The sequence below is a fragment of the Cololabis saira genome, chromosome 22, assembly GCF_033807715.1.
Source record: "Cololabis saira isolate AMF1-May2022 chromosome 22, fColSai1.1, whole genome shotgun sequence".
Taxonomy (NCBI): Eukaryota; Metazoa; Chordata; class Actinopteri; order Beloniformes; family Belonidae; genus Cololabis; species Cololabis saira.
Window position 1 is genome coordinate 26,301,158 of NC_084608.1, and position 15,393 is coordinate 26,316,550.

General features: G+C 43.3%; 1 protein-coding gene across 1 annotated transcript in view; it reads left to right on the forward strand.

The window, feature by feature from the left end:
- drosha (drosha ribonuclease III) overlaps positions 1-15,393 on the forward strand; it is a 152,320-nt gene that overhangs the window by 66,249 nt on the left and 70,678 nt on the right. Inside the window, 4 exon segments of the mRNA XM_061713722.1 lie at positions 10,160-10,298; positions 10,393-10,453; positions 10,751-10,810; positions 13,919-14,018. Coding sequence (XP_061569706.1) covers positions 10,160-10,298; positions 10,393-10,453; positions 10,751-10,810; positions 13,919-14,018 — 360 coding nt within the window.

Below are 15,393 nucleotides of genomic sequence, written 5' to 3' on the forward strand. Positions count from 1 at the left end.
CACTGCTGATGGAGATTTCTGACTTTCATCCTCTGCAGCAGAGATGATCCTCATCCCGGTCTCTCCTCACTCGAGCATTTGTTTTTGTTGCTGCACCTGGAAACACGTTCAGAGTTCAACCTGAAAGTTAACGAGGCGTCATTTCTCTTCCGGCTCGATGTCAAAACACCACGAATGATGGCTTTAAACGCATTACGGAGGAAAGAAATCCACCTAATTAACATTTGCTAGAACACACCTGTTACCTGAACAACCTCCCAGGTGCTTCCCGTGTGCGACGCTGCTGTCGAAGCAAAGGTGGCCTCAGGTTGAGGACCCACAGATCTACCATGATGCCTTGCGTGTTACTTCAGTGTTGTCATCTCTATTCATGTACAATTTATGGCGCTTTTCCACCAGTACCTACTCAGCCTGCCTCGACTCGCTTCGGTTTGGTTCTTTCCCACCAGGGTTTTAACGTGCCGAGTAGATACTTTTTCTGTAACTACTCTGCCGAGGTTCTAAGCGGCTGAGTCGGCTGTATCTGACATCACACTACAGGCTACTGATTGGTCGGGGGGTTGGAGTCAGACGTCTGAGTCAGGATGTGACATCAGTGAAAGAGCGACTCGCGGCTTCTTGTATATTTTATGCTTCTCTCACTCTCATTTTTTTAACTTGATATTGAACACAAACCACAGACCCAGCAGCACATTTATCATCTCCATGTTCTACATCTTTAGTGTTGTTGTCTTCTTTGTTTAGATCACACAATCAAATACGTCACAGCAGCTTCACTCCAACCTCCTACTTCTGATCTGGGTATTGAAAAGAAACAAGGGCAAGGCGAGTCGAATCGGGCTGAGAAGATACTAGTGTAAAAGCGCCATTAGAAAGTAGTCAAGGACACTGGTACCCTATTTCCACCAAACCAGTTCCAGGGCTGGTTCTGGGCCAGTGCTGAGTTTCCACTGACAAAGAACTGTGTCCAGGCCAGAAAAACCGGTTCCAAGGCAGCACCAACTCTTGAACGAGTTGTGAACCAGCAGCAGCACTGGCCTGGAACCAGCCCGGGAACTGGTTTGGTGGAAAAGGAGTATGGAAGGATAAGCGTCCATCCACACCATCAACGATTAATACAGTTGAGTAATCAATAATGGTTTGATTACAAGATTATTAAAATAAAATTAACCTAGACGACAAGTATATCTGACGCTACACTTGGAGAGTATTCGGCGACAAAGAATGGAGGGATGAGAGCCCTGATAAAGAAACGAGGGACAATCAAATCAAAGTTTGTTTTACAGGGGACAATGCATATTAATGAACGCTACATTAAGCAATGTAAATACACCAGATTTTAGCTGAAATGCTAGTTTCCACCCGCAGTCCCCACAGAAAACAAACAAACATGCATAGTAGCAAAATATATTTAGCAGCATTTAAAAGCAGTATGGATTTATCTAAAGTGACTAGAGCCAAAAATGTATATTACAATAATGAAATACCAGTGATGGTAATATTATGATACTGAGATTATCCAAGTTACAATAACGGCAGATCCAGCGAAAGTTTGCTTGATTCGTTTCTGGTCGGAGCGCAGATCCGCCTCTAAAAGTGGGACAGCTCTCATTTGCACTCCGCACATGTTTGTAGCGTACGGCGCTACAAGCAAACCTAATTTATATTAAGACGAGCGGGACTTTGATGGCTCGGCCGGTCTTGACTTGGGACGAGTTCGGGACATCCGAATCTGGATCTATTCCCTGAGTTTGCGTCCGAGCTAATGAGGGTAATGAAGCCTTCGCCCATCAAAGCAGGAAGACTTTACTTCTCCTTTTCCGTGAGAGATGAAGGCTGCTGATGATCGGGGAGACCAGGGAGTTAGGGGGGGAGTGTTTCCAGCAATCGTGCTCTAATGTTTAATAAAAGCATCTGTTCTCCTCGCGCTTTAATCAGACCTGCTGGGACGACGTATATGTTTCCAGTTGATGTGGGGAATCGGTTTCCAGGAGAAGATATTTTAATCTCCTCTTCATCCGAACACGTGCTGCTGCAGAGGAGGAGGACGGTACGAGTCTAGCATGAGGCATCTGACGGAAGGAAAAAAGGAAAAGTGAGAGCTTGTGCACTCGAGGACCCCCCACCCCTCCACCCTCCACCCGGCTGCACTGGAGCCTCGGCTCTTTGAAGCTCCTCTTCTGAGAAGCTTCTGTTAAAGATTTAGCATTTAAAACTGAGGAGGGGAGCGCTGGGCAGGAGAGACTCCCGCGGACCCGTCTCTCCAGCCCCTCGTTCTTCACTTCTGACCCTCGCTGAAAAAACGAGAGGCATCGCCGGGGTTGTCAATAATTTAACCGTGCAAGTCCTCGCCTCCAACTCCGATGTCGCACGCTTTTGTTTGCTCGTGGGTTCGACTGCGACTCAGTGTAGCTGGATGTTTCATCGTCATGTGATCGAACCATCCATCTGTTTGATGCAGGGCCGCCTGTAAAAAAATAAAATAAAGATGTCATGGCAAGGCAAGTTTATTTGTTTAGCACAATTCAACACAAGGTAATTCAAAGTGCTTTACATCAACATTAAAAGCGGCAAGACACAATTAAACAGTAAATAACAAATAAAATGATAAGGAAAGAGGCAAAATAATAAAAAGCACAAGTTGTTAAAAAGTAAGGGCAGTAGATAGTATCTCACTCTTACAATGGCAAGAATTACGTTTCTATACGATCAAAACGTACAAAGACCGGGTCAAATACAGTATTACAAAAGTAATCTGTTACAATTCGTACGGTGAATTAAACCAATTTGACAATTCTATGCCTGTTTCCAGGTCTTATTTCACACAACTGACGAGAATTACGTTTCTATACAGTCAAAACGTACAAAGACCGGGTGAAATTCAGTATTATAAAAGTAAAAAATTAATCTGTGTCACAAATCAAATCAAACTTTATTCATATAGCACCTTTCATACAATAGTAAAGTGTATTACATCATAAAATCAACATTTAACATATAAAAACTCACACACTTTATGGTTATAAACACACATCTGGTCATTTTCACACAAATCCTCACTTTAATACCCACACAGCACACATATACCTCCCAGCCCCCATAGAGACATTAAAACATAATCATGAACATCATAAATAAACATGAAAGCTTCATTTCACAACGATATTACACATAACTTCTGATTCTGATTACTTGTAACAATAATTCAGGACATCTGGACCGAGTTGAAGGTTTTCCTCGGTCGTCACCGTCGGTCGCCTCACTTTGAGAAGACTCCGGCAGGACGGCTGGGTTTGATGCACCGGGAACCATGTCGGATCCAAAACACACCCGACCTCTGAGTGGACCGTAATCAGTCCCGTATTCACGACCCTTTGCCAGCCTCCGGGCCTAATAGAGGGTATGCATTGACGTCACTTTCCCCCTGGAACAACGCCACCTTACTCGCACTGAGTGGCAAAACATCAGCAAAAATGGCTTTAACTAGTGGAGAAGACGGGATAACAGCCGATTATCGGCTTAAATTAAAGGCAGTTGGACTTGACAGTGACCCGTACAGTTACCCTGAAGAACCAGTGGTCCATGGACATTAATATTTGGCCACGAATGGAGTTTCCTGATATTTATATGTACTTAATTTCTACGCCGGGGAAATACACGAAGCAAAGCTTGAAGGCATACAAAAGTCTTGACGCTTGGTCCGACTTCAAGGCAGGATTTGTTGTAGAAATTAAAGTGATGAGGACACTGAACTTTATGATTTGACCGTTTAACGTTAGCTACCCAAAAATCCAACATTACCTGATACAAAATGGGAACCGCAAATCCACATTTCGGTGCCTGGAATCCAGTTGTTTCTGTGAATTGCAGCGATCCATATGTCTCTCTTAAGCTTATTTTTCGGCAGTCTGTAAAACGATAACTCCAATTTTTTGCTAAATCTATGAGTACAGTCAATCGCAAAACACCTCTTTCCCATTTTAGATGTTTTCGAGTTGCTCAAACTGAAAGTTTACGCTGCCTCAGTCTTTCTGCCACTCAGTCTTTCTGCCACTCAGTCTTTCTGCCACTCAGTCTTTCTGCCACTCAGTGGGCGTAACCCACTGTGAAGTCGTATCTTGCATGTCATGCAGATTCCCTCTATTAGCCAGGTGGATGGAGGCTCGGACGGACTCGAGGTTGCAGCTCTGAGACGTCTCTTTTCCAAGTCTTTACAGCCACCATGGTTGTATATAAAGAAGGTTGAAACCTTCCCCTTTTTCTGTGACGGCGGCCCTTTTGTGGACCGGGCCTCGCCTCGCCCTAATCTCGTTAGAAAGCCTGAGACCTCCCTGCTGAGTCACTGAGACGGATCTATACCCCGTTTATAGGAGACGTTTACTACACTACACTCCTGGGGCTCCCCCCTCTCTCTTTTATCGGGTAATTATCTTTTTTTTGTTAATGCATGTTGAGTCTCAGACATGTTACAAAGCCCTCACCTCCACACAAGAGCCGGTTATTCTCTCCCTGAACTGGATTCTGAGCCATTCTTCAGCACCGTGAAAGACACTTTTAAAGATGCTTTCATGGCGATGATTTTAAAGGTGGCATATTATAGAAAAGAGAAAGGGGGGGAAAAAGCACTTTTTCTTGGCTTGAAAGGTATTTCTTTGCGTGTCTGAAGTAAATACCAAGTCATAACTGTGACTCCTTTTAGAGCTGCCAAGGACTGAAAGCATCTCTCTCTGTTAGCGGCTGAGACTTTCAGGGTAACATTTACGCCGCCTCCATCACGTTTTCATTTTCACAAATCCTGCTCAATTTCTGTCACCACTGAAGTTGGAATTTAAAGCTCCTTTGCCGCCTTCTTTGGCGTTAACAGGCTGTATTTTGTGTAGTTTTATGTCGCAACTTGAAATTCAACTTTTTATTGCGTTATTCAGAAAGTCCAGCTGCTGTTTAATGAACTAGAACCTCCATCACTACAATAACCAGAGATTTGACCAGCTTCTGAAACGTCAGAGCAGCCAAATCCTTAAAATGAACACTTGTCCGTCAGTACTTTAAGGAACAATTCATGGTAACGGGCAGCTTGAGTCTGATGGTAGACGGTAAGGAGTGTACATTTTCCTCGGGGGCCGAAACAACGTGAGAATTGAATCTGTGTTTGTAGTCGCTGCTGAGCCTCTGATAACATCCAGATGTTCATTTCAACTTTAACACGTGTTCATCCCAATAACGGAGTCAAATGGCAGGTTAATGTGCGTTACAAGTGTACGAATGAACAGTTTTGATTGACAGAAGGCAGATTTCCTTTTATTGCTGCAAGCGAACGCCTCATGGTTCACATTCAAATGCCGCGGATCGATTATCGACACGTTTAAAGTGAAATCAGTCCGTTTTCACTCCCGAATACTGATTACTTTGCTATAGTAAATAATCTTGTACCCAATAATTACATTATTGAGTTGTTTGTGCCGGGCGGGCGGCGTGCCCTTCACCTTCCCGCCTGCTCCAGTTCTGCTGCAGGTCCTGCTGCTGTCCTCTGAGTGATGATGGTTATTTTCCGTTTAGCCGAAGGCGGCGATCGCTAAATCCTGATCGCGGCGATACTTTTCCGCGGTGGTCGTGTCGACAGGAGGGGTTACAGACGTCGATCCTCTGAATATCAGATGTTGTTGGAAGTAGTCGGCGTCTGTGAGGGACCCGCACTGTTTACAGAACCGCTCGTGTTGTGCTTGACTCGGCATCCAGACGGAGCTCAGGTGGTGAATGTCAGACGTAAATAAAAGCTGAATATTTTATTTTACTTTATTTTCCGGACTATAAGTCACGTTCTTTTTTTTTTTTTTTTTTATAGTTTGGCCGGGGGTGCAACTTATACTCTGGAGCGACTTATGTGTGAAATTATTAACACATTATTACCGGTGTATCATTTCACATGTTATTTTCACACTAAACCACAAGAGGGCGAACTGCAACTGACAGTGAGTCTGACGTAAGCGACGTAGAAGAGGAAGCACCGCATCTTCTACCTCCGGAGTTAGCGGAGTTGTTTAAAAGTGACACCGAGGATGAAGATTTCATTGGATTTTAGTTATTTGGAGTGACACGGATGGTTTGGTAAACTTCTTAGCAGGTTATTTATGCTCTAGTTCTCTGAATAACTCTTAATATGTTAACATACCAGGCTCGTTCTCAGTTGTGTCATGTAACGTAAGCATACCGTACAATTATTCAGCCGGTTCTTGCCTCTATTCTATTTTTTTTTTTTTTTTTTCAAATTGCCTTTCAAGATGACATGTCTGTTCTTTACGGAAGAGTATTAGGGCCACTTAAAAAAAATAAAAAGAATTCTGAGAAAAAAGTCAGAATTCTGACTTTAATCTCAGAATTCTGAGAAAAAAGTCAGAATTCTGAGAAAAAAGTCAGAATTCTGAGAAAAAAGTCAGAATTCTGAGATTAAAGTCAGAATTCTAGGCCACTAAAAAAAAAAAAAAAATTCTGAGAAAAAAGTCAGAATTCTGAGAAAAAAGTCAGAATTCTGACTTTAATCTCAGAATTCTGAGAAAAAAGTCAGAATCCATCCATTATCTATACCCGCTTTATCCCTTGCGGGGTAACGGGGGTCTGCTGGAGCCTATCCCAGCTCATTTCAGGTGAGAGGCAGGGGTTACACCCTGGACAGGTCACCAGTCCATCACAGGGCCACATATAAACACACAAACCATGCTCACAACCACACTCACTCTCACACCTACGGGCAATTTAGAATCACCAATTAACCTAGCGTGCATGTTTTTGGACTGTGGGAGGAAGCCGCTGCTGTGAGGCAACAGTGCTAACCACTAAGCCACCGTGCTGCCCCCCCCTGAATTCTGACTTTTTTCTCAGAATTCTGACTTTTTTCTCAGAATTCTGAGATTAAAGTCAGAATTCTGACTTTTTTCTCAGAATTCTTTTTATTTTTTTTTAAGTGGCCCTAATACTCTTCCGTAGTTCTTGGTGTTGGATTTTATAAAATAAATTTCCCCCAAAAATGCGACTCCAGTGCGATTTATATGCTTATATGTTTTTCCTTGCGACTTGTAATCCGGAGCGACTAATAGTCTGGAAAATATGGTATTCTGGATAGAACATAAACAACATATCAGATATCATGGAAAACTTTAGTTGATCTCGAATTGTTGGAAAAGTTGGAGTGAGAACAACGGTTCCTGGAGTTTCAGGTCCGGACCGTTGACCCGGTCCAGTCTGGAGCAGGATTCTGGTCCCGGACAGACCTGGACCTCCAGGTCCCGGGTCCCGATGCACCGAAGGTCGTCCTGGACTGCAGGGGAACCAGTTCAGCACCCGGACTCTGCAGGCGTGGTCTTGCTGTAATGTGCAAGGCCTTCCACTAAAACAGGCCTGTGTGTTTTTGCTTTTGTGAGCTCAAGTATCTGACTCTTTTTTTCCTCCTCTTTCAAAATGCCCCTTTTTTCTGTCAGAAAAGTAGCTCTTTAATGTTTTTGTAGTTTTTCCCTTCAAAGCTACAAAGCTGAAGACCTCTTCAGCAAGTATAAATATTGAAACATCTCTCTTAACGTTTAACATGTATATCTCATTGGAGCTTGAAATTGATTTAAAGTTGGCAAAAAGAAGACAAGCGTTTTGAAAAGCGAGCTCAGGGGGGGAGTAGTCGGAGTTTTATTTATTTTTTTTTCCTCCTGCTTGAGATTAACATGCGCCTAATGTAAGATTGACATGGTTTTGACATATCCTACTGAGCTTTATCTCTGTTTCTCCTCTCTTCAGCACATGTGGGATGTTCGGCTGCAGCAGGCTTGTCCTTGTTTTATGCAAAACTAAAAGTAGACCGGTGTTTTCTTCGAGGATATTTCAGCTTTTGCTGTCTCAGCCTCCTGAGAACTTTATTGAATCAATTTTCAGACAAGATGTATCTTTTTTTTTTCTATCATTGTTGCTCCTCTTCTTTATCTGACATTTGCACACCTCACATCTTCCTGTGAGTCATTATTAATCTACAACACCAATTCAAACCCAAGAAAGTGTAAATAAAACAGAAGCAGATCTCATAAACCCATATTTCATTCAGAACAGGGCAGAGGCGGCGTGTCAAATGTTTAAATGGAGGAAATGGAGCAAAAACAATCATTTTGAATTTGATGGCGGCATCCCAAACACGTGTTTTTACAGGGTCATGTCGAATGGTGTCCCGACTATTGTCTGATGTGGGATTTGAACTGTTTCATTTCATGATTTTCAGTTTATTGAAGGTCTGTAACGCAGGCCAGCCGGTTGAGCGCTTGGATTCTGCTACTGCAAAGCCCCACCGTTGTCATGGACGCAGTCTGGGTTGGGATTGTCTTGTGAAAAAAGAAAGGCCCTCCCTGAAAAAGGGGATTTTATGAGAGGAACGTTTCTCTAAACCCTGTTTGTACAGTAGCTCTCAGGGTTGATGCTTCCTCGCTGCCCATCCCAGAGCCTGAAATGTTTCTAAAGATTTCTCATCCATGAGGATTGTTCCGGGTGCTAAAATGCAGGTTAAAAGAGGGGGTAAAAGTTAAATCTGAACATGTCTAAAGCAGGTCCGTGGAGGGTTGAACGAGAACCTGAAAATGCCAGAAGAGCAACTCCATCGTCCCCTGTTTTTATCATATTAGCTGCTGGTATCTTACTGGGTCTCACTTTTGAAGGTAATAATACTAAGTTTGAAACAATGATGGGAGGGGGGCAGCTGACATTTGGAAAGACAACGCATGGGCAGATTATAGCACTGGCGGGCAGCGTTGGTGTTCTCCGCCGGTCTGCCGTTGGCGGTGAACGGTCCAAAACGCTTTCAGGTGGAAATCAGTTTCTGATCTTCTTCTGGAGGAAACCGGAGCAAATAAACGGACGAGAGAGGTTGCGACAGGGTCGTCGTTTTTGTCCTTCCTTCCTTTAACCCTTTATAACCGGCTGGAGCGCCGGCACTCCCGTTTGCATATTTATTTTCAAAAGGTATGTACCAATACAAGCAAATAAAACGGAGCCATAATTCTTTTTGCATGTTAAAGAGGAAGAGTTTCACCAACATATCCTGCATTTAGTGTCCCAGAGTTTCAATCCATTAAATCGTTTGGAAAAATCACATAATAATCAGGTAAAATTGCGCGCATGAAAATCTTCATAATTGACATCGCGGGTTATTTATACATCCGGTACGTGTTCACAGCTCATCCTACGTTGACACGTACATCATCACGTTGTCAGCATGTCATCAGGTTCGATTTTTTTTCACATTTTTTCCCGAGAAAAGGGAGGTGACGTCATTCCCACGGGAAACTAGTCTGTTTGAATTTGCGCTCTTGTTCGTGCTTTTGATCAGAGATTTTCACGAAAGATTACTCAGCGACAACCCACACACTACACACTCACTATACAAACCCACACACACACATTATGAGTCCACCAAAGTCCGTGCGGGTGAAACTGTAAACGGTTTACGTGAGCAAAGTTTTGGAGCTGATTTCAGCGCTGGATGAAGACGCAATATATAAAATGATATATCTCAAAAACTAAAGTGAATTCATTCCAGATACATTCCTGGGGTTTGAAAGGCTTCTGTGTTACTTTTTTCCATTGACAGTTTTGAGGGATCTAGCTGTGGGATTTCTGTATTTAGAAAAATGTGTAAAATTAAAGAACGATTTACATATTTTTGGTAGTTATTTGCACTTTTTAGCAATATATTTAGTTAGTATGGACTTGTAACATCCAGATTATTAAAGATTGGCTTATATGGGTTGTTTTGATGCATAGCAAATAAAAATACTACAAAAAAATGGCATTATAGCATGCAGAAATGTAAAAACATGCTTAGGTGGACTTGTTCTACGGTAGGTCGTAAAGGGTTAAACCTTTCTCCTTCCTTCCTTCCTTTTAGCCCATGGTTCTTTTTCTTTCTTTTCCTCACGTCTTCCTTCCCGATAAGTTTAAAATCAGTGACAGCTACAAGAAAACTTGTCGTCGTGTCCGACTTCCTCTGAAGCCTCGCGGCCACCAGAAATCACCTGAGAGCAGTAAATAAAACTTCCACTCGTTCCTTCACCTGATGCACAGGTGACACCTCTGAGGTCCGAGGCTGTTGTGCTTCTCCTCAGGTGCTAACCTTGTTTAACCTCTCCCCCCTCAGCTGGCCATGACCCACCCCAGCCACCACCTCAACTTCGGCATGAACCCGGATCACGCCCGCAACTCCCTGTCCAACTGCGGCATCCGCCAGCCCAAGTACGGCGACAGGAAGGCCCACCACATGTACATGAGGAAGAAGGGTGAGTCGCTCACATCCCTCGCCGTCATCCCTCTCTCTCTGCCACGGCTCTAACCGTTCTCCCCCCCCTCTCTCTGATTATTATCTCTTAACAGGAATTAACACTTTGATTAACATCATGTCTCGTCTGGGGCAGGACGACCCCTCCCCCTCCAGGTAGGCCGCCCGCCGCCTCCTATCTGCTCATGCTATCACTGACCGCGGGAGCAATCAAAGGGACCGTTTTTGTGATTAATATACCCGGCAGGCCCGCTGACAAGAAAATTAACTGTAACTGCGCGAGGAAGGGACATCTCGGGGGAAATGAAATGAGCTAATCTTAAGGCCAACGAGTGCTTATTATTGAATGTGGGCCAGAATTATTCTCCGAGCGCCGATCAGCTGATCTCTCTCCCGCTGCATCTCTCTCCCAACCTGTCCTCACGTCTCCACTTCTCCCCCCCGCCTGTCTAGGATCAATCACAACGAGAGGCTGGAGTTCCTGGGAGACGCCGTCGTGGAGTTTCTCACCAGGTGAGGGAGCGCTGGAGCAGGTTTTAGCGACGCCGGTGCTAATTGAAGCCGCCGTCGGTCGTTCGGTCTCTTTTTGTTTTCTTCCCCTCGCCCTCCTGAGCTCTCTCCCTCGAACATTGTCTGCTCGCTGAGTCGCTGGTCGTTTAAACCGCTGTGTCATAAGTACCCCTCATCAACAGTCAGAAACTCTCCATCACAACATGCAATTAGCGGCCTGAAGCTTCTCAGGGCTGCTGACTGTGTGGACGGACCGCCGGAGCTACGTGAGAGCCATCTGGATGGATATGAAACATATATATATATATATATATATATATATATATATATATATATATATATATATATATATATATATATACATATACATATACACACACACACACACACACACACACACACACACACACACACACACACATATTATAGCAAAGGCAGCCGCCCACCTACCTGCTTTCTTTAGTGCCAGCTAGTGTTGTTTTTGGCAGCCTGTTTCAATTTTAGTTTTAGTCTAGTCTTTGGGTCAAACCATCATTTTAATTTTTATTAGTTTTAGTCTTGTTCATTCTCCTTTTAGTCGTGTCAAGTTTCAGTCGACTAAAAGTCTGAGCATTTTACTCTTATTTTCGTCAGAATTGTCCAGGACCATTTTAGTCTAGTTTTAGTCAAATATTGTATTTAGCCAAACTCATTTTACAATTCAAACAAGGTTTTCTTATTATTATATTTTTGTTACCTTATAGACTCAAGAATACATTAATTCCAGATACAGAAGACTCTAATTTGAGTTTCCAACATATTTATTTTTCCCCATTTCTCCCCATCTTTTTCTTTTTCAACGACACATTGGGTTTTCTTTTCCACGTCTATGTAGGAAAGTGTATCCAAAGATGGTTCTTCTTCTTCTCCAGCCCCAGAGCAGATCCCTGCGTTTCTCTATTTAACTTTGTTTTTAATTGACGTGAACCTAGAGCTCTGCGTTAACGGCATCAGCCTCTAACTCTGCAGCTGCATCTTCTGGATCTGATTCTCCGCTGCAGCGACTGGGATTGAGGACTAACGTCACCCAGCAGAACTAAACCAGAGGAAACTACTGAAACATGGACATTAAACCAGAGGAAGCTACTGAAAACATGGAGATTCAGGATCTTTGTTAGAACATTTCGTCTCGTTTTTTTCGAGTTTTTATTTTGTAATCTACATTTTAGTTTTGTTTTTATTCGTCTACGATATGGCATTATATATTTGATTATCGTTATCGTCACATGACCAGCATTTTTGTCTCGTCTCGTTTTCCTCAGGTGATAAAGGTTTGTTGACGACGATATTTAGTCCTAATTTTGATTGACGAAAGCAACTTTAGTGCCAGCTCCTTCTCTGTGTGGGAATCACCCCCCCGTCCTCCTCCTGGTGCAGTGTTGGCTCCTGTGCAGGTTGCAGAAAATAGCAGGAATAGATTTTTATCCAACAACATAACTTCTACTACCAAAATACAATTTGTAACCCTCAATAGTAACACTTCCACACCAGTGAACATTCAGGAGCAGGATTAAAGCCTAATAGGAGCTGACACCGCGGTACACATGCAGCAGGAGCGCGGCTGCAGAGCTGGTGCTTAGCCTCTGTTTCCCTGGATATCTCCGGCCCGTGTTTGGGCACTTTTCCTCCTCCTACCCCCACCCCCCCTTCGTCCTCCTTTCTCTGCCTCCCTTCTTTGATTGTTAGCGTCTGACGAGACATGCTTGGCCTACGCGCTGGCCCTGAATTATTTATCAGCCTCTTGTCCAGTTAAATGGGTACAGCAGATCCAGCCAGCTGCCTTGCTTCACCATCGGTGAACGCCGGCGTCGGAGGCTCCCGCCGCCTCCGCTGTCCAGCCACCAGAATATTTTACACATCTCAATAGTGCAAACGCAGCGACGGGCTTGAAGAGAACCACCAGGTCAGCAGATGGGGCTAAAAACGAAACCCTCCTTCAGAAAGAAGACGGTGTCGTTCAAAACTTAGTCCATCCAGTCTTAGTCCATTTCTAAATTGGCAGTAATTATAACAAGAAATCAGGGTTTCCGCTGGGTTTTAAAAAGTATTAAAAAGTGATAAATGAAAATTTCCAAATTTAAGGCCATTAAAAGTGTTAAATTCACTGTCAGAGGTTTTATTTTTTTTTTAAATTGGTATTATTTTTTACCTTTTACATTTTAATCAGTCTATTTTATTGTCATTCACAAAGTGAAATAAATGTGAAACATCTGGTCAACATCAATGAGTCTATAAATCTGTTCTGTATAGTGTTCTATAGGTCAAAATCTGTATTAATGTTAAAAGGTCCGTGATTAACACTTAATGTTGTGACAGTTTTTTAAAAAAAATCTGAAGGTAGTAAAAAAGGTATTAAATTGGTATTAAATTTAACATAAGGATTGCTGTATAAACCCTGGAAATGCCTGTAAAAACAAATTATAAATCAGTGTTGAAACCACTGAAGAAGTCAGAGAGGCAGGGAATTATTTGTTCAGTTTTGAAGCCATAAACTTTAAAAATCAATAGAGCAGACTGTCTGCAAACGGCTCGTATGACCCTTCGAAGTGGCGTACAGTCAGATTTATCCAACACCGGTGTTCCAATAGACCTCCGATCAATAAACAGAGACACGGCTGTGGTTTGGTCCCTGAACGAAGCCACGTCGGTGTCTCTGATGTCGTTGTTTCTACATCTGATCAGAGTGTTTCGTTTCCACACCAGTACCGCTGTCCTCCGACAAATGGACCTCTGGTGAGTTTGGGAAGTGAGCTGCCACCTGCTTTCCTCCCGGTACATTGATTGGAGGCGACTGAATTTAATGGCCTGTTTTTAATCCAAATGAAATCAAATGACAAGCCGCGGTTACGGAGACGCCGGACCGTGATGAAAACGGAGCCTGATCTCCGGGAGCCACCGGAACCAACGACTCTCACTTCCTCTGACTGTACTGTTTATCTCAGACCTGCTCTTCATCGCTCGTGATGGCTCTTATGGGCCTGAAGGTTGCCTCCTCGATGTTGTGGGTTCTTCTGTTTGGGTGTTTGACCTCCTGGAAACAGTAGAGCAAATGTTTCTTCTCTCCGTCCACAGCGTCCACCTGTACTACCTGTTCCCCATTCTGGAGGAAGGAGGTCTGGCCACCTACAGGACAGCCATCGTCCAGAATCAGCACCTGGCCATGCTGGCAAAGGTAAACCACATCTGTCTATCTGTCTATCTGTCTCTGTCTCTGTCTCTCTATCAATTCAATTCAAATTGGCTTTATTGGCATGAATGGTAACTATTGTTGCCAAGGCTAACACATAACTAACACATGCATACAATATATATATACAGAACTATTTTACATTAATAGGCAGGGCTATAAGGAGACTGTGTTGTCTGGTGGTGTTTCTCTCCATCTATGACATGTACTGGTGTATTTAGCTGCTTCTAAAGCACTTTCCTTTTTTTCTCCAATTAAATGTTGGATTTTGTCCTGATCTGAGAGGGAATCAAAATCCTGGACTTGTTTAATTTTAGGAAAGAACTAAGATCTAATGTCTTTGTATTGTTCACACTCTAACATGAAGTGTTGTTCTGTCTCTCTATCTCTGTCCGTCTCTCTGTCTATCTCTCTATCTCTCTCTCTATCTATCTCTATCTCTGTCTCTCTATCTCTCTCTCTGACATTTTCCAAAAGAGTTGAACAATTAGTGCCAATTAGGAGGTGAAAGAAAACAAAGATCTAATTACAAACCAGTGACGTCAGCAGGTGATTGTAATACTGATCTGTTGTTGAAACGGCATCAGATTGAAGGTTTTCCGGAGCAAAAAGATGGGTAGATCCACTTGGTCAACAGATGAGAAACGATGTTCTCCAGCAGTGCATCATTTTCTGTGTGGGGAAAAAAGGGTTAGAGGTGCGAAAAATGTCTTATTCTCGCAGAACTGGTGATAATAAGACATTTATGATTCCTCAGAAGCGCTGTTCATCAGTAGCTGATGAATTACAAGGAAAAGCAGTGGAAGACTTTTGCAAAGCTGTACGATGCAGAGCTACAGTCACAAACGCCATTCAAATCTTTACTGGAGAAAAAGGCCTCTTCATCATCTCTGGGCTCAGAGGCCTCGTGAACAGACCTTCGCGGATGGAAGATGTGTTGCAGATGAATCACTAAAGAACCTCGTAACCCTGCAGAGGAACATGGATGGATGAGTTTAGAGCAACATACTGTATGCGCCACATTCTGCACCCGTTGAAAGGCCTAACTGAGGAAGACGAGGGTGCCGGGTTGCAAAGCCTGCCTTCCTCACATGTCCCTGGCAGAGGATGTTGGAGGTTTTTAAAGCATAAAACAGGACGACGCCCCCAATATTTTGCAGGGCTCTAGACGTTTCTGCAGGAAAAATGGGACAAACTAACCACTGAAACGCTATATCGCTTGGCTCCCTCCCCTGAAAGGTGTTATTTTTTTGTAATGCTTTATTTTTGTCCCAGTTTTTACGTTCATACCCTACAGTGAGCAATGACGTAACTGAGATGGCGTTACAGAAAATACCCCAGTGGTCAGTAGTGGTATGTT